The 19,191-nt window shown below is 56.7% G+C and overlaps 2 protein-coding genes and 1 long non-coding RNA gene across 7 annotated transcripts in view; 2 read left to right on the top strand and 1 right to left on the bottom strand.

Annotated features, from left to right (window-relative positions):
- Positions 1-5,944, top strand: part of MAPRE3 (microtubule associated protein RP/EB family member 3) — a 54,050-nt gene extending 48,106 nt beyond the window's left edge. For 3 of the 4 annotated variants that reach the window (XM_045447441.1, XM_045447442.1, XM_045447443.1), the window contains exons 2-7: positions 1,265-1,392; positions 2,085-2,230; positions 2,846-3,047; positions 4,335-4,489; positions 4,607-4,759; positions 5,003-5,944. In XM_045447441.1, coding sequence (XP_045303397.1) covers positions 1,272-1,392; positions 2,085-2,230; positions 2,846-3,047; positions 4,335-4,489; positions 4,607-4,759; positions 5,003-5,071 — 846 coding nt within the window. In that variant the 5' untranslated portion in view covers positions 1,265-1,271 and the 3' untranslated portion in view covers positions 5,072-5,944. Of the gene's footprint in view, positions 1-1,264; positions 1,393-2,084; positions 2,231-2,845; positions 3,048-4,334; positions 4,490-4,606; positions 4,760-5,002 lie in introns of those variants that run through there. The other variant, XM_045447440.1, reaches the window with a different exon arrangement.
- A 4,015-nt stretch (positions 5,945-9,959) lies between these two features.
- LOC123581375 lies at positions 9,960-10,340 on the bottom strand. Its single transcript, XR_006703719.1, has 2 exons — positions 10,239-10,340; positions 9,960-10,036 (listed from the first exon to the last, which is right to left on the bottom strand). It is a non-coding gene; the product is annotated as an uncharacterized LOC123581375 (long non-coding RNA).
- TMEM214 (transmembrane protein 214) lies at positions 10,320-19,040 on the top strand. 2 transcript variants are annotated; one of them, XM_045447438.1, is made up of 17 exons: positions 10,320-10,547; positions 11,455-11,654; positions 12,205-12,355; positions 12,894-13,028; positions 13,280-13,362; positions 13,802-13,907; positions 14,017-14,098; positions 14,610-14,711; positions 15,072-15,213; positions 15,600-15,691; positions 15,959-16,007; positions 16,193-16,306; positions 16,478-16,595; positions 17,174-17,270; positions 17,461-17,629; positions 17,759-17,910; positions 18,121-19,040. In XM_045447438.1, exons 1-17 carry the CDS (start codon positions 10,403-10,405, stop codon positions 18,245-18,247), a joined length of 2,064 nt encoding a protein of 687 aa, XP_045303394.1. In that variant the 5' UTR covers positions 10,320-10,402; the 3' UTR covers positions 18,248-19,040. The 2 variants fall into 2 exon arrangements, with proteins under 2 accessions (XP_045303394.1, XP_045303395.1); XM_045447439.1 differs by lacking the exon at positions 18,121-19,040 and having other exon boundaries at positions 10,351-10,547; positions 17,149-17,270; positions 17,759-17,875.
- Positions 19,041-19,191: the final 151 nt, after the last annotated feature.

The following is a 19,191-nucleotide window of genomic DNA, read 5'->3' as shown; positions in this document are numbered from 1 at the left end:
CGCTGCCAAAAGCCAGAAACCTCAAGTTGTTTGTGTGAAACATCCCAACGTTAAAATATTGGGCACTAATTCAAAAATGCTTCCAATGCTGGGAGTGCTGAACAGCTCAAGTCTATAAGGCAAATTCAGCCAATGGGGGTCTCGTTCATGACTGTGACGGAGAGTGGTGTGGTTTGGGCTGCTTTTACATGGATTCTGATCGGAGCAGGATCAGGGGTGGGCCAGGAAAGACTGGAGGCTGGGGGGGCCTTTAGGAGACTACTGCTGGCCTTGGCCTGAGAGAGCGCATACATAGCCCCCAGGCAGCAGGAGACTAGTCTGAGCAGGGCACACTGGAAAGGACTTGATGGATGACTGGATATGAGTGTGAGGGGGCGTAGGCTATGTAGGATACCCCCAGGTTTCTAACGTGCGTGATTGGGTGACTGGTGGTGACAGTCGCTGGGATGATGAGTATAACAGGAGACGCACGTATTGAGGGGAGGTTCTAGACAAGCAGAGTTTAGGTGCCTGTGGGTCAGCCAGCAGGCCACCGGCCACAGAAATACGGGGTTTCAAGTCAAAGGAGAGGACAAGATTGGTCAGCTTTCTAAAACACAAATCTGGTCAGGTTACTGCCGGCTTAAAATCCTCTAATGGCTTCCCGTTGTCTGAACAGAAAGTCCAGACTCCTCCTCGTGGGAAACAAAGCCCTTTGCAATCTGTCCCTGCCAACCTCACTGTACCACACCCCAACACAAAAACCTGCTCCCCAGGCCTGCTGAACAACTCAGAGTCCCAGAATAAGCCATGCCTTTGTTCTCGCTGGCCCTTGGGCCTGCGGTACCCTTCTACCCCATCCCTTTGCATGTTTGGAAAATTCCTGGTCCTTCCAGACTCCGGCATCTCTGCTCCGAAGCCTTCGCTGACCTTGTCACGCAGAAGAGATCACTTCCACCTTTGTGTCGTCTCTTAACTTCGTGTGTGCCGCTTTCGCTGCCCTGCCACTCCCTTCTGTGAGGGTTTGCCTGTCTGTAAACTCCTTGGAGGCAGAGACCACATCTTATCACCAGTTTCTTAGCACATGTCTGGCGTATAGTAGGCACTCGTTAGATGCCTGAAGAGGGAAATGCCTGAAGGGTTTTCCAGGAGGGAAAACCGCAAGGCCGGTCTGGAGGAAGATGCTTTTCAGTCACCCGGGACCGTCCAGCTCCTTCTGTCCTTACAGTCAAGGAATAGCACGCGGCCCCTGGATGCTGACCTTGCCTCTCGTCTTTCTTTGCAGCTGGGGTATGGCCGTCAATGTGTACTCCACGTCCGTGACCAGTGAAAATCTGAGTCGCCATGATATGCTGGCATGGGTCAATGACTCCCTGCACCTCAACTATACCAAGATAGAACAGCTCTGTTCAGGTAGGAGCCTGGGTGTGGGGGGAGTGGGCCCTGCTGGAGGGAAGGGGAGGGAGAGTGGGAGGCAGAAGGGCCACAGCAGAGAACAGAGTCGGAAATTAGGATTGAGGAGGAGAGCAGCAGAGCCCTAAACTAGTCATAGTCGTGGCGGTGAGGGAAATGAGGGTCTCGTGGAATGGGAAGAGTCCGAAGCGAAGAGCAGGAGAGGCTCAGGGAGGGGCTGCGGGAGGGCAGGGGCCGTGGGGTATCAAGAGCCGGGACGGGCAGCGAAGCCAGCGGCCCACAGCATGAGGTCTAATCTGGCCACACTGGGCCCGAAGCTCAGCTCTTCTTGCAGCGCAGTCCTGGGCAAGTCGCTAGGTCTCAGTTTCCCCATGCACAAGATGGAGAGAACATGCCTGTCAAACTAGGGCTGCTGTTGGGATTAAATGACACGTACGCAGTGTTTGACGTGACCGCATCAATCTGTCGTAGTTGCTCTTCTACTGGGAAAGCGGGGGGGGGGGGGGGGGGGGGGGGGGGGGGGGGGGGGGGGGGGGGGGGGGGGGGGGGGGGGGGGGGCGGGGCGCGGGATTCTGGCCGTATCTGTCCCACCCGTAGGACTGACCCTGCCAGGACAAGGAGAGAGGAGACTGGGTAGTTTGGGGGAGCAGCCCAGGCAGGGGACCCCCTCAGGCAGCTGTGCTTCTCCCCAGGGGCAGCCTATTGCCAGTTCATGGACATGCTCTTCCCCGGCTGTGTGCACTTGAGGAAGGTGAAGTTCCAGGCCAAACTAGAGCACGAATACATCCACAACTTCAAGGTGCTGCAAGCAGCTTTCAAGAAGATGGGTGTTGACAAAGTAGGTGCCTGCGCTCCGGGGGGCCCTGAGGAGCTGTGTGACCCTGGGGAAGAAGATGACCCGCCAGCCGGGGCAGCAGGGGCTGCTGGGGTCATTCCAGCTCTCATGCCTCTCTCCACCCCCCTGCTCTCCGGAGGGAATGTTCCCCCAGCTCAAGGCATGGTGGAAAAACCCCCACACTTGATATCCTATCCTGCCGACATTCCTTCCCCTTCCTTCTCTCTGGACCCTGTCTGTCTCAGCAGCTGGGGCTCAGTGCGCCGCTCCTACTAAGGTCCTTCTCTGTAGGGCCTGAGGAAAGTCTCTTGGCTCACTCTACTGCCTCAGTGGCCCCCAGCCCCTGGTTCCGGCACCCCCACCCCACAGGCACACGGCGGCAGCACCGAGGGGGGCCGCAGCCGGCTCCTCCCGTGCCTGGAGGAGAGGGCCGTCTCTGGCTCCCAGGCCCGGCCACAGCGTCCCGGCTCCGGTGCCGAGGGAGGGGCCCCGTGGAGAAGGTGGAAGACGCCGCAGCCCAGGAGCTGGCTTTCCTGAGAGCAGTGGACCCTCTCACAGAGGAAGGCAGCCCTGCGGCAGCAGGTGGCTAAAGTTCTCTGCTTGTGTGGTCTGTTTCAGATAATTCCCGTAGAGAAATTAGTGAAAGGAAAATTCCAAGATAATTTTGAGTTTATTCAGTGGTTTAAGAAATTCTTTGACGCAAACTATGACGGAAAGGATTACAACCCTCTGCTGGCGCGGCAGGGCCAGGACGTAGCGCCCCCTCCTAACCCAGGTGATCAGATCTTCAACAAATCCAAGAAACTCATTGGCACAGCAGGTAACGTGCCCGAGCTGGGGGAGGGAGCGTGGGGGGCCGGACCGGCATGGCTCCGCAGCCAGGAGCGCCCCCTGGGCCGCCGGCCCGGCCCTGCCAGCCTAGAGGAGACTGTTATCACGGAGTTCAGATGACGCCGCCTGCTGCCCGCCCAGACCAGGGGGAATCACAGTAGGGAGGACAGGGCTGGAAAGGGCCGCAAACGGAGAGCCACCGGCACCAGCCATGGGGGCAGTGGTGCTGGGAGGCCCAGGGCACTGGCTTTGTGCCTTGAGATGACGGGGCGGCATGTGGCGCGGTTCGTCTGTCCAGGTCCATCCAGACCAGGGGCCTGGTTCCAGCACCACACACCCTTCTTGCCCCCTGCCCACTGGACGCCCCCCCGGGGACAGGAATCTGCCAAGCTTCCCCCATTGGGATCCGATCTTCCCCTATTCCAAAGGCCCACAGCCCTGAGTCCTCAAGAGATGAGTCTTTTGAAAGGAGGCTTTGTCTGGGTTCGAGAGGAAAAGGGAGAGAAGCAATAGGGCATTTGGGGGATGAGAGGGTTGGGGAAAGGAAGAGAAAGGAGCAGCCCCAGCATCTGAACCCGTCATAGCAGAGCCACTCCTCTGTTTGCGCTGCTGCCCCGCCTGGGCCTGCCCCCCCCCCCCCTTCACCTGCTTGCTTTGTGTTAGAAGCAGCCAGCTCTGTCTAGGGAGCGGCCATAGCTAGAAGACAAGTGGCCTCAGCATGCCGGGCTTGTGGGGGAGGAGCTGGGGTCCCGGAGTCAGGCCCAGCAGACAGCACAGAGCCCATCCTGAGGCAGGGATGCTGGGAGGGGCAGGGGCCCTGAGACTGAGCTTATCCCCGGGGAGGGTGGGGCTTCTGTCGGGAAAGACCCAGCAAGTGCCAGACTTGAGACCCTGCACCAGCTGCTTTTCCTCAGACTCTGGCTGACAGTACCAGAGGGCCCAACACTCCCAGCCCCACTTCCCAAATCCTCCTTCCTGGTTGCCCTCACTTCTCCCTCAGGCCAGCTCCCCCCCCTCCCCACACCTCATACCTTCTTTGCTTCCCTATAGTCCCTGCTCTCCCAGGCTTGCCAAAGAGCTGCCCGGCTGCTGTGGTGTCAGTGTGGCCATGGCTTGAGGCCTAGATGTCGATGCCCCTCCCGAGTGGGAGAGGAGGGGAGGGCAAGAGTGCCTGCCTTTCGCATGGGCCTGCCCCCGCAGTCATCACACCAGGCTGTCTCAGGCCCCGCGAGCCATGGGCTCACGTGGCCCCATCCGACCTTTCTCCTCTGGGCAGTTCCACAGAGGACGTCCCCCACAGGCCCCAAAAACATGCAGACCTCTGGCCGGCTGAGCAATGTGGCCCCACCCTGCATCCTCCGGAAGAACCCCCCATCAGCCCGGAATGGCGGCCATGAGACCGATGCCCAGATTCTCGAACTCAATCAGCAGGTGAGTAGGGTGGGCGAGGGTCACTGAGAGAGCCCTCAACAAAAGCCGGGACCTTGGGTGGGAAGGGGAGTCTGGGGCAGGGGCCTCTGGCCTGAACACCGCCTTGTCCCCAAGCAGCTATTGGATTTGAAGCTGACGGTGGATGGGCTGGAGAAGGAGCGTGACTTCTACTTCAGCAAACTTCGAGACATCGAGCTCATCTGCCAGGAACACGAAAGTGAGAACAGCCCGGTTATCTCGGGCATCATAGGCATTCTCTATGCCACCGAGGTGAGCTCTGCCTTCACCCGCTCATGTCCCAGGCCCACTGGGCCCTCCCCGTCCTGCCCCCTGCAGACCACAAGGGGTAGCACCCGAGGGGCCTGGGGGAACAGGGTGGGGAGAGCCCACTGAAGTCAGAGCCCAGGGTCACACAGAGATCAGCAGGGGAGGTGGGACTGGCTCCCAGCAGAAGTCTCCCCCTCTGCCTGGCCTGCCTGGCTCACCACTTCCCTCTCCCTTCCCACCCTCCAGGAAGGATTTGCACCCCCCGAGGACGATGAGATTGAGGAACACCAACAGGAAGACCAAGACGAGTACTGAGGGCGGCTCCAGCCCTGGCTGACTGCACGGCTGCCGTGCCTCCCCGCCCTGCTCCCGCCCCACATTATAATCCTTTCCTTACAGCCGGTCGGCGCCGGGTGCTTTGTGTCAGTGCCGCAGCACTGGGGAGTCAGGCAAGGAGCGAGGCTTGTGGGGACGGGGCAGGTGAGCAGGCAGAGGCCCGGTGGGCGCTGGGCGAGGCCTCTGTCCACTCCTCCACCCCTATTTATTTCCGTTGTCTCTACGCTGTGTCGGCCAACACTTCCCAGGGTGGCGCTGCCGCCGCCCGCCCCAGCCAGCCGCCCACTCCCCTGACAGCCAGCAGCTGTATATTTGACAAAGTCATTGGTATATTTTTACTTACTGGATTTTCCTTGCACTTTACCTGTTCTTTTCCCAGGGCTGACAGCACGGGGCTCCGGGGCAGTGTGCCTGGCTTGGCACCCCTACCCCATTGCTGGGAGCCTCGGCAGGGCTCACCCATTCTTATTTATTTTGTCTTCTGACTTCCCAGTAGTTGAGGGGAAGGCTGATGTCGGGAGAGGGATAAGGGGACCGAGTGGGGGGTGCCTGAGGCCCCGGTGGTCAGGGAGAGGCGGGGGGGGGGGGGGGGAGCACGTGAGGGATGAAAATGACCTCCTGGCACCAGGCTCACCCACCCTCGGCCCCCTGCCCCCAGCACCGAAGCCCAGCACCGCCCCCGGGCCCCCAGCCACCCCTTCTGCAGCTTGGTTCATACCACACAGATTCTGCCTGGACCTTCCTGTTCGTCTGCCTCCCATCTGCCCCCCCTCCCCGACCTCTGCCCCCTCGGGCCACCCAGCCTGCATATGTGTTCACTTTTATTTAAATAAACTTGTGTGGTAAAAGTCATGCCCTGTCTCCCTCAAGCGAGCCACGGCCTGGGTCTCAATGTTTTTCTCCTCCCGAGCACTCCCCTCTGCAGAGGTGCCGGCCACGGAGCACTGCACCCCTGCCATCCCCTGTCAGGCCTAGAAACTGCCATTGGCACTTGGCCTCAGAGGCCAGCTCTGACCTAGTCCCCATCTCTTAACACTCGTGCCAGGGCTCTAAGGGAAGGAATTCACAGAGGCCCCAAAGCCCCAATCCCCGTAAAGGAACAAAGTTTGGGGCCATGGCTGTGACGATGGGCAACCCAGTAAAGTGGCTGGGGGTGGGGGCAGTAACTGGGGGCAGTAACTGGGGGCGGGCTGGGGGCCCGGCCAAGGGTTGCTTTGGTTCAGTCTCCTTTGGGCCAGTCAGGGTGCATATTGTTATATACCTCACAACTGTGATCCAGCTGGGGACAAGGTATTATGTGACAGAGAGAGCTGAGTGGGTTACAAAGAGCAAGCAGCTCTGGGGCGCCTGGGTGGCGCAGTCGGTTAAGCGTCCGACTTCAGCCAGGTCACGATCTCGCGGTCTGTGAGTTCGAGCCCCGCGTCGGGCTCTGGGCTGATGGCTCAGAGCCTGGAGCCTGCTTCCAATTCTGTGTCTCCCTCTCTCTCTGCCCCTCCCCCGTTCATGCTCTGTCTCTCTCTGTCTCAAAAATGAATAAAACATTAAAAAAAAAATTTAAAAATATATATATAAAAAAAAAAAAAAAAAAAACAAAGAGCAAGCAGCTCTGAGTGCTGAAGCCTAGGACAGCAGTGCCCGAGTGGTTCCTTCTTCGAACAAGCTCTGAGGAACCAGGAGTCAGGAAGCCTCACGTCATCCACACAGCCCTACATTCCTGGTGCGTGCCCCGGCAAAGGGCCATGGTAACCAATGGCCCGGAAGCCGACCAGGGACCGAGGGCCCTGAAATGAATGTGGGAACCAGGCCCAATCAAACAAAGTCATCTCATTTACTGATGAAGGGACAAAGGCTGCTTGTGACAAGACTTGCTCAAGGTGGTAAAAATCTAGATTAGACTTCAGACCTCCTGACTCATGATTCGGCGCTCATCCCCAAAGACCACGGAGGTGTGACCTCCAGAGTGTTCTTTCTGTGGCTGCAGGCTAGTAGTCCTTGTAGGTGTTTCCTCATCATCCTGAATTATGATCAAACTGGAACTGTTTCTCCTGTGACCCTGCTCCCTGAGCCTCTGCCAGACCACTGCCATTTCTCCAATGACTCCAGATAGAAGCCTTAGGGAAGTAGTTCATTCCTGGTCATTCCTCATTCGCTTCACCTCCTCCTTTTGACTCCCACCCCCACATAGATACTTCTAGCCCTATTCTACTTCTGTTTTTCTCCTCCCAACAAGTTCCTTGCCTGCTTTTATTGATCGTTATGACTTTTAATTCCCTTGCCTAACTTCAAAGGGCTTTCCAACTCCATTATTCCAGGTAGACACTGTAAGAGGTAGGGGTGCCCGGGTGGCTCAGTCGGTTAAGCATCCGACTTCAGCTTAGGTCTTGATCTTGCAGTTTGTGAGTTCGAGCCCCACGTCGGGCTCTGTGCTGACAGCTCAGAGCCTGGACCCTGCTTCGGATTCTGTGTCTCCCTGTCTCTACCCCGTACCCGCTCATACTCTGTCTCTCTGTGTCTCTCTCTAAAATAAATAAACATTAAAAAAAAAAAAAAAAAAAAGAGGTTAAAGTAGTTGTTCTGTGTGGCCCTAATCTTCAGGCCAAGACCTCACCCCAACAGCAAAGTGGGTGTGGTCGCCAAAACAATGCCTCCTCCCTAAAGGTGTCCGGGTCATAATTCCCAGAACTTGGAAGATGTTAGGTTACATAACAAAGGGGGATTAAGGTTGCAAGTGGAATTAAGTCACTAATCAGTTGACCTTAAAATAAGGAGAGTATTGTGGGTTATCCAGATGGGCCCAGTGTAATCACAGGGTCCATACAAGTGGAAGGGGAGCAGAGGAGTGATACCCTGTGAGAAGGACTCAATCTGCTGGCTTTGACGATGGGAGGGGCCTGAGCAAAGAAACTCGGGCAGCTTCTAGATGCTGCAAAAGGTGAAAAAACAGATACTCCCGTAGAGCCTGCAGAATGGATCACTGTCCTGCAGACACCGTAGTTTAGCCCAGTGAGACCCTGCCAGACCCTTGCCCTCCAGAACTATAAGATAATAAACGTGTTATTTTCATCCACTAAGTTTACGGCAAGTTTGTTACGGCAGCGATAAAAATCTAACGTGGTAAGTCACACTGCTTCAGTGAGCTCACCCTTCCTGCCCTCACACTAGACACCCACCTGTCCTGCTTGACCCCACATCTTGATTCTTCCCTCAGACCCCACGTGGGTAGCTGCCCAAGTCCGCTGCACGGCTAGTGTCTGAGGCTGCTCTTGGAACGCCCAGAGTTCAGGGACATAAAGCCACTGCCTCCTCCTCCACCTCTTCCCAGTACCCTCATCATACTAAGTCTCTTCCTCGAACACTTAGATGGTGAACTATAATTTTCTGCTTCCACATTTGTCTCACACAGGCTTTGAGTTCCTCACAAGCAAGTGAGGTGAATCCTCTAGCCCCCCTGGCACAGTACCAGGTGCTTAGGTAGAGAAGGTGCTTAGAAAGTGCAGAAGCGCCTAAGTAAGTGAATGACTTCTGACCCCTGGATACCAAGGTACAACAAATGAGCGGTCAGACCGTGCCAAAGAAAGATAGAAAAGAAAGCCCCTCCTATCCTTTTTAACTACCTCCACCACGGGGCAGACCCTACGGAAAGCCTGCCCGTTCTGTTTCTCTTCAGAAAAGAACATCTCTTCGGTGACCCTACACGTGACACAAAAAGGGTTGAGCAAAGGAGATCTTGTTGTGAGGTCGAGTAGAACTAAACCGATGATCTGAAAAAAATGAACCGATGAACGAGCAGCTCAATTATGGTCCTGGGCAAAAGCACTCCATTTCGGAGGAAATGGAGGCAAGGTCAGCCACAGTCAGGCCAGAAGGGGCTAGAGGACAGGCAGGAGGCATTCCCCCTGCCCCACCCTATCCTTCACATATACTCACTTATTTTTCCAAAACAGTAGATTGTGCCACTTTCTCACTGCCTTCCCAGTCCACATTTCTGGCAGACCATAGCATATGGGTTCAGATCGCTTTCCACCCTTCTTCACCTCCCAAATCTCATTAAACACCATCACACTGAACTACTTCGTTTCCCAGCTTTGCCCTGCTGTGCCCCACCTCTAGGCTTTCACTTAAAGCAATAAACCCATACGGCTGGCCTGTTCTTTGCACCTGTCCTGATCGCCAACCAGTGAAAATTCTCCCTGTCCCCGGACCCATCTCAAATGCCACCTCTTTCAGGAAGGCTTCTCTAATCTCCTTCCTATCCTTAGGATATCCTCATCACTTCCCAAGCTGTTCATCCTGTAGGCATTCGGACTCTATCAGTTGTTACTACAAGGCCTCGCCTGTCTTGTACCTGAGTACAGCAGGTATGAACCTCATCCTTGAATGTAGGAGTGTACCCGAAACAGCACATTTCCTTAATTGTAATAAGTTACTTTCATTTCTCCTCTCCTCCTCCTCCCCTACTGGGATGCTTTACATTTTGAGGTTTCACATGATACTACAAGCATGGTGGAAGGCCCCCCCCAGGGACAGAGAAAGTCAGCAGTAACCTCTTTGAGTGGTTCCTCAGGTCTGGGGCTCTTCTTGATGACTCCCTGCCACATCTGGGACTTGGGACTGACTCTTGCACTGAAGGTCAGAGCCATTCTTTCCTATTCCCTGTAAGGGGAAACAGCCCTGGCGGTCCCAGAACCCCAGACTTTTCCCTTCTATTAGCGGGGGCCACCGCTCTCCATTTCCTGTCCTCCAAACACTTCCCCTACCCGCAAGCTCCATCCTCTTCCTTGTTCTTCCACAATAGATTTTTTTTTATAGCCCAATAACTTAAAGTTTAACCACTAACAACAACAACAAAAAAAAACTAGCACTTTCCTAGAAGGGAGAAAGCATGTAATCTTCAACCTCGCTCCGAAGGTAAGGAGAACGTTCCATTCCATCTTTCTGGCACCACTAGAAAGCAAAGAAAACCGCAATTGGTTACATTTCCAAGTCACCCAATGCAGTGGCCTTCATACAGTAAATGCCCAATTAAAATGCTGTGAATACAACAGCCTCTCATCTCAACGCCTTTGCGTGGATTTTTTTTTTTTTTTTTTTTTTTTTTTTTTTTTTGCTACGAAGGAGACCCCAGCCGCCCCTCCCGACCCGATACCTTGCTAGAGATAACGCGGCGAAAACGAAAGACTACAAGTCCCAGGCTGCCTTGCGGTCGGCGTCACGCGCCGCGAGGCCCTGCGAGGAGACGTGGCAGAGCGCGGTGCATCCGCGCCGGACCGGAAAGCCCAGGGAGGTGGCAGTGGCGGGAGGGTCGGAGCCATGGCAGCCAAGGCGGCTGGTGGGGGGCGCTGGGAGGTGGTGAGGAAAGGGCGGCGGCCCGGGGCCGGCGGCAGTGGTAGAAGCGGCGGAGGGGACCGCCGGGCTCTCGGGGAGGCGAACGGTGTGTGGAAATACGACCTGACCCGTGAGTACCCACCCGGCCGGCCGCCAGCGCCGCCTCCCGGCCCCGGGCCTGCCCCTCCGGCGAGGTAGCGAGCAGCCACCCGAGCCCCTGGGCTGTCCTGCCGATCGGCACCCCCCGTTCGGCGAGCGCTGCCGTGCGTCGCCTCTTGAGCCTCACAGGAGGTAGACAGCGCTAGGAGGGAGCTGTCCTCGCCTCGCAGATGAGTTAACCGAGGCCCAGTGGAGTTAGGTGCCCTTTCCCGGGGTCACATGTCAGAGGTGACCAGGACTGCTGTCTGCACACACCCTACCAGCTGTTCCCGGCCCTAGCCTGGCCTCTGGGGCCAATGTCTGAGAGCTGGGGAGAGGCAGCCGGCTTCATCGTGCTCGGTGCCGCCTCCTTGAGTAACCAGCAGGTACTGTGGTTGGGGGGGGGAGACCCACGGGGGGGCCCGGCAGCGGAAGGAACGACCCCACCACTCATTCTCAACACCCAGCGAGTATTTAAGTGGCGCCTCTTTCCTCGAAGTCTCCTGGAGAGTGGAGAGAGCTTGCCACTTGTTGATTATAGAGTTGTCACACTGGAACCAAGACAGAAAAGTCCTGACCTCCCAGACTACTAGCCACTCACCAAGGAAGCCAGCCCTCTGTATCCTACTCCTCTGCTAGTTCCCACGTACTCTGACTTATCTAATAAAGAAATGCCTCACCTCTTTGAAAGAGCCTATGAACTCAAGAGCTGCCATGACTGAAAGAAGCAACCGGGAGGGCTGCCGCCCTGCTCCTTAAGCAGGACGCAAGAAGGGGCGTTGAGGCAGGCTCCCCACTGGAGACGAATGTGGTGACAATGTGGGGGAAGGCACCGCTGTTCCCATGAGGCCCTCATGACTCAAGGATGGTCCCCCTTTCTCTGCCTGTCATTACCCCAGCTCCAATTCAGACGACAAGCACCCTTTATGAGCGGGGCTTTGAGAGAATCCTGAAGCGGCAGAATAAGGAGCAAGTTCCACCCCCTGCTGTGGAGCCTAAGAAACCCGGGAACAAGAAGCAGACTAAGAAGGCGGCCACCCTCGCCAACCAGAACCAGAAGCAGGGTCGCTTCCGCAGCCTGGAGGAGGCACTGAAAGCTGTGAGTGTGCCTCGACTTTAGGTGGGGAGACAACAGGGACGTGAGGCGTGGAGAAGATGAACAAGGGGGTGGTGGTGGCCGCCGAGGGAACTGCGGAACTCGAGACACTACTTTTGGGAGGAAGCATTCAGGAAAGGGCAGAAATCCCAAGGTATAGAATGCTTGCATTTAAGACAGATCGGAAATAAGTTTCTAGGGAAACCTAGATTAGTGCAAGGAGAGCCTTGAAGACCCAGGGATACTGGGGAGAGGGTAGAGAAACAGCTGTGGTTCCTCGCCCTGTGGAAGCAGCAGTGTTTCGTTTTCCGTCTGGTCCCCTTGAACGTGTGAAGGGCTTAAGAGTATTGGGCCTTGAGATCAGCAATCCCAGCTGTACTCTTTTCCCCAAATATCCGAGTGCAGCAATATTGTGGCATTCCGCACACTTAACACTTAAAAGCAGAAACCCTTTTTTCCGTCTGCCTTCACCTAGTTCACCCGTTTTCCCACCTCTGTCCTGTTTCCCTGTACTCACTCATAACGCACCACGGGGGGCCTGTGTCCCTGGCAGCTCGACGTGGCAGCTCTGCAGAAAGAGCTAGACAAGAGCCAGAGCGTGTTCTCTGGAAACCCATCCGTGTGGTTGAAGGACCTGGCCAGCTATCTCAACTACAAGCTCCAAGCGCCTCTAAGTGAACCCACTCTAAGCCAGCACACTCACGGTTAGTTCTTCTGACTCCCTCAAAATCAGACCAGTTCGGGGCGCCTGGGTGGCGCAGTCGGTTAAGCGTCCGACTTCAGCCAGGTCACGATCTCGCGGTCCGTGAGTTCGAGCCCCGCGTCGGGCTCTGGGCTGATGGCTCAGAGCCTGGAGCCTGTTTCCGATTCTGTGTCTCCCTCTCTCTCTGCCCCTCCCTCGTTCATGCTCTGTCTCTGTCTCAAAAATAAATAAACGTTGAAAAAAAAAAAAAAAATTTTTTTTAAAAAATCAGACCAGTTCAAGAAAACACCGAAAGGGCTGTGCGTAAGCACATGAGTTAGTAAAAGAGCCCAGTGCCCCTACCCTGTCCTGATTCCTGTGCGTGAATCACAGATGTTCTCGAATCATAACAGCTGTGACAGCGCCTGGGCCTCACTGGGACAGGGAGGATGCCAGCCTCAGTGCAGGGGGCCTCTGCCTGCACTCCCCATCCTCAGGGAGTGCACAGAGCTGCAGAAGCTTCTGGTCCTAGCACTCATGTGGAGGCCTGTCGGCCCCAGATTATCCCTACAGCCTGGTAAACCGGGAGCTGCGTGGGATCATCCGAGGGCTACTGGCCAAGGCAGCAGGGTCTCTGGAGCTCTTTTTTGACCACTGTCTGTTCACTATGCTGCAAGAACTGGATAAGACACCAGGTGAGTGGGCCCCCCTGTGAGGGTTAGCCCCCCACCCCATCTTGGAAACCTACTAGTCCCTTTTTTCTACTTCCAGATGGGCTGGGTGGTTCTGTTTCCAACAGGGAAATGTACTGATCTCCACACTCTTTTGGAAAGAGAAAGTTAGAAGTCGCTGGGCCTGCGTTCTGGGCTTACAGCTGCTAGAAGGGAGATTTCAGATTTGGGATGTCAAGTAGGGTATGTACGTCTGAGAACACATGTCTCTTCAGGGGAGTCACTACATGGTTACCGCATCTGTATCCAGGCCATTCTGCAAGACAAGCCCAAGATTGCCACCATGAACCTGGGCAAGGTGAGCTCGGGCTGGTGGTGGGGACACCAGGAGGCTAGGACTGGGGAGGCTGGGCAGAATCTACACTCTGGACCGAGTTAAGGGGTAGTAGAAGACCCTGTAAGACCAGTATTGATGGCTAATGCTCCTAGTGCTTGCCCTGGATGTGCTTTGTATGTACGTGAGGCAGGTACTGCCGTTACTCTCATTTTATAGAGGAGAAGGTTGAGCTGCGGAGGGGTTCAGTTACTTTCCTAGAGTTAGTAAACTAGTAAGCGGAAAGTATGGTCGAAGGCCACAGCCTGGTGCCAGAGCACATGCTCTGAGTCACTACCCTGTACTACTCCACTGCTCCGTGGCCTGTCCCTTGTCTCCCTGTTGACATCTCTTCCTGCCTGGCGTTGGGGTGCTCCTGGTGCTTTGCCCCATCCCAACCTGCCTTTCCCACCGGTCTCCTCAGTTCCTGGAACTGCTAAGGTCTCACCAGAGCCGTCCAGCGAAGTGTCTGACCATCATGTGGGCCCTGGGTCAAGCAGGTTTTACCAACCTCCCTGAAGGACTGAAAGGTAACAGAGAAGGGGGGCAGGAAGAAGGGTGGTCTTGGAAGCAGTAAGCTTTTTAACATCCCTAGTGGGTCCGAGCCTGAGTCTTCCTCCCTGCACTTTGTCTCCTCAGTGTGGCTAGGGATCATGCTGCCTGTGCTGGGCATCAAGTCTCTGTCTCCCTTTGCCATTGCATACCTGGATCGGCTGCTCCTGTGAGTAATGGGGGGCGCGGGGGAGGGGGGGCAGCCAGGAAGGCTTATGGTGTCCAAAGTTCCTGCTTAGGGGGCACCTCGGTCAGCTGAGCATCTGACTCCTGATTTTGGCTCGGGTCATGATCTCATGGTTTGTGGGTTTGAGCCCTGCATCGGGCTCTGCACTGACGGTGCTGAGCCTGCTTGGGATTCTCTCTCTCCCTCTCTCTGCCGCTCCCCTGCTCATGCTCTCTCCCTCAAAATAAATAAAAAAAACTTTTTAAAAATTTAAAACAAAAAAACACAAAGTAGCTGTTTCAGCAAAACGGGATGCTGTGATCCTGGCCTCCATAGATGTGAGGAAAACCAGGACCAGCCTCTCCCGATCAGAATGTGAGGAAGGAAAGGAAAGAAGCTATTAAGGGGTAGGGGGTGGGGCAGGGTTTATGCCCATTTCCCTAGATGTTGGGTTTAGCTGGGTTCACAGCCTGTATGGTAGTCTCCACAAGTCTATTCCTTCCTTCCCCCATAGGATGCACCCCAACCTCACCAAGGGCTTTGGCATGATTGGCCCCAAGGACTTCTTCCCACTTCTGGACTTTGCCTACATGCCCAACAACTCCCTGACACCCAGGTAGGACTACCCTGGGGCACACCTGCTGTGAAGGATCCCAGCAGAGTCAGGAGCAGGCAGCATATTTCCTGTCCCCTCTTCACCAACCATCCTAAATTTGAGATTCTCAACCTGCAAGGTTCAAGGGATCGGTGAACCTCCTGAGATTGTGTGGGCCCTCGAGTATCATTGCCATATGGACGTTTTCCTGGGGAGAAGATCCATGACTTCAACAGATTTCCCGGGGACTCTCTGTGTTTGAAAAGACTCCTTGCCATTATAAGGCCCTTAGCGACTCCCCTCTCTCGGGCAGGAAAAGGGACACATCACATAGCTCCATTTAGAGCCTGTGCCTGGCTCTCCTCCCCACCCCCACCCCAGCCTGCAGGAGCAGCTGTGTCAGCTCTACCCCCGACTGAAGGTGCTGGCGTTTGGGGCGAGGCCGGAATCCATCCTGCATACGTACTTCCCCTCCTTCCTGTCCAGAGCCACCCCTAGCTGCCCTCCTGAGATGAAGAAAGAGGTGAGGAAGTGGCGGGAGGCCGCTGCAGAGGTCCCTACCTGCTGCTGAGGTCCCTGCCTTCATGGGACCTGTTTCCTGGGCACCTCCTTAGCTCCTGATAGCCACCCGCCCCACTCGCACACCACCCTCATGAGGACGGAGCTAAGCTGGTCTCTGATGTCCTGCCTCTTATGGACGGGTGACCTTCCAGCTCAAGCTCTAGGTTGGGAGTTCCAGCCTCCCCGATAGGACCTCTCAGACATTTCTGGGGTCTTGGCATGATTTCCCCATTCTCTGGGATGGGTGTGTTGCCTGGGCTGCCCCACTTGGGGGCCAGGGGTTACCTCTCAGCACCCTCCCCTCCAGCCAGCCCCAGGCCCCAGCAGTTTCTCCTGTCCCCTATGCAGCTCCTGAGCAGCCTGACCGAGTGCCTGACGGTGGACCCCCTCAGCGCCAGTGTCTGGAGGCAGCTGTACCCCAAGCACTTGTCACAGTCCAGGCAGGTGGGGGTGGGGGGCTGCCCACCTCCAGTCCATACAGAGAAGCCTAATCCATGCTTCCCCACCTGTCCCTAGCCTAGAAGTAGAAGGGGAAAATCTGTCACTGTCCTTTGGGTCCGTGCCTCTCAAATTGAGCGGGAACGTTGCTGGGGTGGCCTCTAGGAAGCTGCCCACTGTGGGAGGGAAGTGAAGGAGCCAGGGCCTAAAGGGGGACGGGAAGGGCCAAGTGGGCCCCCTGATTGCAAGGGGTTGTGCTTTCCCCATAGCCTGCTGCTGGAACACCTGCTCAGGTCCTGGGAGCAGATTCCCAAGAAGGTGAGGAGCTGGGAGGACATGGCAGGCTGAGCCTCGTCTGGGTTCTGGGTTCGTACCCTTCAACCACTGCCCCCCTCCCTGAGAAGGCACTGTATTCACTGCGTGGACAGTGAAACAGGGTGGAGGCTCGGTTCCCTTACAGACTGAATGCTGTCCTCTCAACCCAGACTTTTCTTATCCGATAGACACAGAAGTCTTTGCAAGAAACCATTCAGTCCTTCAAGCTTACCAACCAGGAGCTGCTAAGGAAGGGCAGCTGCAACAACCAGGATGCCGTCACCTGTGACACAGCCTGCAAGGTACCAGCACCCAGCCCTCCCCAGCCCGCGCACCGTCCTACACCTGTGGCTCAGCACATTCTCCGCCCTACCTGTCCCTGGAGGGGAGGAGGCCTGGCTTGAGGCCCGCCTTAGGAGGCGAGGACCACCCCCTTCCCTTCTGACCACCGGTCCTTCCCCCTCCCCTCGTAGGGCCTGTTGCAGCAGGCACGGGGCTACCGGCTGCCCTGGACACGGCTGCTCCTACTGGTGCTGATCTTTGCCGTAGGTTTCCTGTGCCATGACTTCCGGTCACATAGCTCTTTCCAGGGTAAGCAGTGATTGGCAGGTGAGGAAGATAGCACGAGGGTGAGGCACGGAGCTAGGTGTAGTGGCCACTGCCCCTAATACAGCCTTGTCCTAGTCCTACAGAAGAAACCTTTCCAGGCAGGCTTTTCTGTCCACAACTGTGACATTACCGCTTTAGATTGGACTGTTGCTTTGCAGTGTAGAAGTGTAGAAATGCTTGTGTATGCACGGTCTTGTTTGAGAAAGTGTTATCTCCTTTTTAACTCCTGAGGAAATTGAGGGTCACATTTACCAATTAGCTTCAGATCACGGCTGGTAAGTAGACGGGTGGACCCTCCAACCCAGGCTTCCTGACACCTGCCTGGCTGCCTCATTCCCATTCACCCGGCCCAGCAGGAGAAACGGGCTCAGCTCCCCAGGCCTGCACCCCTCCCTCCAAGCGAGCATGCTCCAGAGCAGACTGGAGCCAGCTCTGCAGCCCTGTGAGCACGCTGCGTTCTGCTACATCCCCCACTGGGCCTGCTCTGGGGCCTGTAGTGTCTGTCTCCCCACTCCCTGTCCCCCTTGCCCCCCAGCTCACCACGGGCCCCCTTTACTCAGCCTCCCTCTCTGGCCGGTTGCTTCAATCATCTGGGTTCTTGCCTGCTGGCCAGCACGTATGTGCCAAGGTCTCCTCCTACAGCCTGCAAGGCTACAGGTGAGCTCCGCCTGGGGAGGGGAGAAAGGAGGTGGCAGGGAGAGGGCTTGGTGTTCGAGGTGGTGGCGGTATCGGTCGGGAACGATGGCAGTTTTCCCTCCCCAAGGCCTCCCTTCCCCCCAGCTGTTCTCAGGGGAGCCGAGCCGTCTGAGGAAACTCGGCCTTCCTTTCTCCCCTCCATCTTGTACAGCTGGCTGCAGGAGACCCTGCCAGCCTGGGGCTCCCACCTGCTGACCGTGGTGAGGCCCGGTTTGCAGCTGGCCTGGACCCACACCAATGCCACAGTCAGCTTTCTTTCTGCCCACTGTGCCTCCCACCTTGCCTGGGCTGGTGACAGCCTCGCCGGCCTCTCCCAGAGGGTAAGCCAGATACAGGGAGAATGGCTGGTCTGCCCAGGGGCCGGAAGGTCCAGCCCCGTGTGGAGCGGGTCCTCAGGACCAGGATGCGTTCTCCCGGTGCTCTGACCGCCCCCGTGCTCTGTGCTGCAGCTACAGATCCAGCTCCCCGACACCCTGATGCAGCTGCTCCAGTCTCTGAGGGAGCTGCTCCTGCTGCTTTACCACAGTGTGTTGCTGCCGCTGTGGCGCGTCCTGCTAGAGGCCCTGGCCCGGGCCCAGGAGCGCTGCCATGAGGCGTGCAGGTGAGAGCCGCGTCCAGCGCTGCAGCAGGAGCCCCGGAGCCCCCTGCCCTTTCCCCAGGGACAGGGCTCTCCGTCCAGTCTCTCCCTGTGCCCCGCCCCAGCGGTCAAGCGTCCCTCGGCGACTCCGGGATGCGGGTTGTGGGTCTGAGCTGCAACCCTGTGACTTGACACCGCCCCCCAACCCCCACAAATGTTCTGCTTTCCTCCCAGAGGTGAGGTGACTTGGGACTGCGTGAGGACACAGCTCAGTGCGGCTGCCCGCTGGACCTGGCTCTGCCTACAGGACATCACCGTGGCTTTCTTGGACTGGGCACTTGCCATGATATCCCAGCAATAGGCCCCGCGTCCCTGTCTGGGGCAGCCCTCGGAGACTGCTGGGGGGTTTCCGCAAAGGAGTCTTTTTTACTTGGCGCCCGAGTTCTGTCTCCTAGGCAAGTGGCCAGTGGCCTCTGTCCCACTTCTACCTTTGGTGGGGACTGAGCCCAGAGGCATCTCAGCCTCCTACCCCTGATCCACTGAACACTTGCCTGGCCCTGTTGCATGTAGCTCCCGGCCTCTGTCCTCAGGCCGGTAGCCTCTGTAGCCCGTTCTGGTCTCCTGCTCTCCACTTCCTTCCATCTCATCCCCGAAGCCCCAAAACAGCTCCTCTCCAAAGTGGTGGGACTCCACTGAGTGACATCTGCATTCTTTTGACAAGTGATTCCTGCTCCCAGACTTTGGTCACGGTGGAACAAGAAGAGGGGCCTGCAGAAAAATATAACACCATAGTGGGCGACAGCGGCCTCGCCTCGACCCACGGCCTGGGCGTGACTGTCGGTGGACGTGAGGCCTGGCCGGAAAGGCCTTTCACCTCCAAATGCCCAACTTAAGTCCTTTGAGGCCCCTCACTGCCCCCCCTCCATCGTGGTCCTACTTCCTTACTCTCCACTCCCCTTTGTTGCTGGGGGACTCTGCCTCAAGGTTCAGCTTATCTCTGCCGCCCAGCCCTACCGTCTGCCTGGAGAGCAAAGCCCAGGTGGTTGTGTGCCTCGGGCCCAGCGAACCTTCCAGCAGCCCGTCGAGACGGGATTCAGCATGTGGCCCCTGGGTATGCCTACTGGGTGGAATAAAGGACACAGGTGTGATTGCCAGCTTTCCTGTCCACATTGTCATGTCGGGATTCCCGTGGTTGTGAACGGGACAGCGAAACACTGGGCATATGCGTGTTCTCCTTTGGCCCCCTGCCTCCTGGAGGTTATAGCCACTGGCTGCAGGGGAGCTTCTGGCAGGGAAAGCTCATGC

This window comes from Leopardus geoffroyi, chromosome A3, assembly GCF_018350155.1.
Source record: "Leopardus geoffroyi isolate Oge1 chromosome A3, O.geoffroyi_Oge1_pat1.0, whole genome shotgun sequence".
NCBI lineage: Eukaryota > Metazoa > Chordata > Mammalia > Carnivora > Felidae > Leopardus > Leopardus geoffroyi.
This window is presented reverse-complemented; position numbering and strand designations above follow the sequence as displayed.

Bases quoted from the DNA above. Each gene is read 5' to 3' on its own strand.
- TMEM214 (XM_045447438.1), top strand. From the start codon at position 10,403: ATGGCAGCCAAGGCGGCTGGTGGGGGGCGCTGGGAGGTGGTGAGGAAA. The intron at 10,548-11,454 runs GTGAGTACCCAC...TCATTACCCCAG, and splicing joins GTGGAAATACGACCTGACCC to CTCCAATTCAGACGACAAGC. The intron at 13,363-13,801 runs GTGAGCTCGGGC...CGGTCTCCTCAG, and splicing joins CCACCATGAACCTGGGCAAG to TTCCTGGAACTGCTAAGGTC.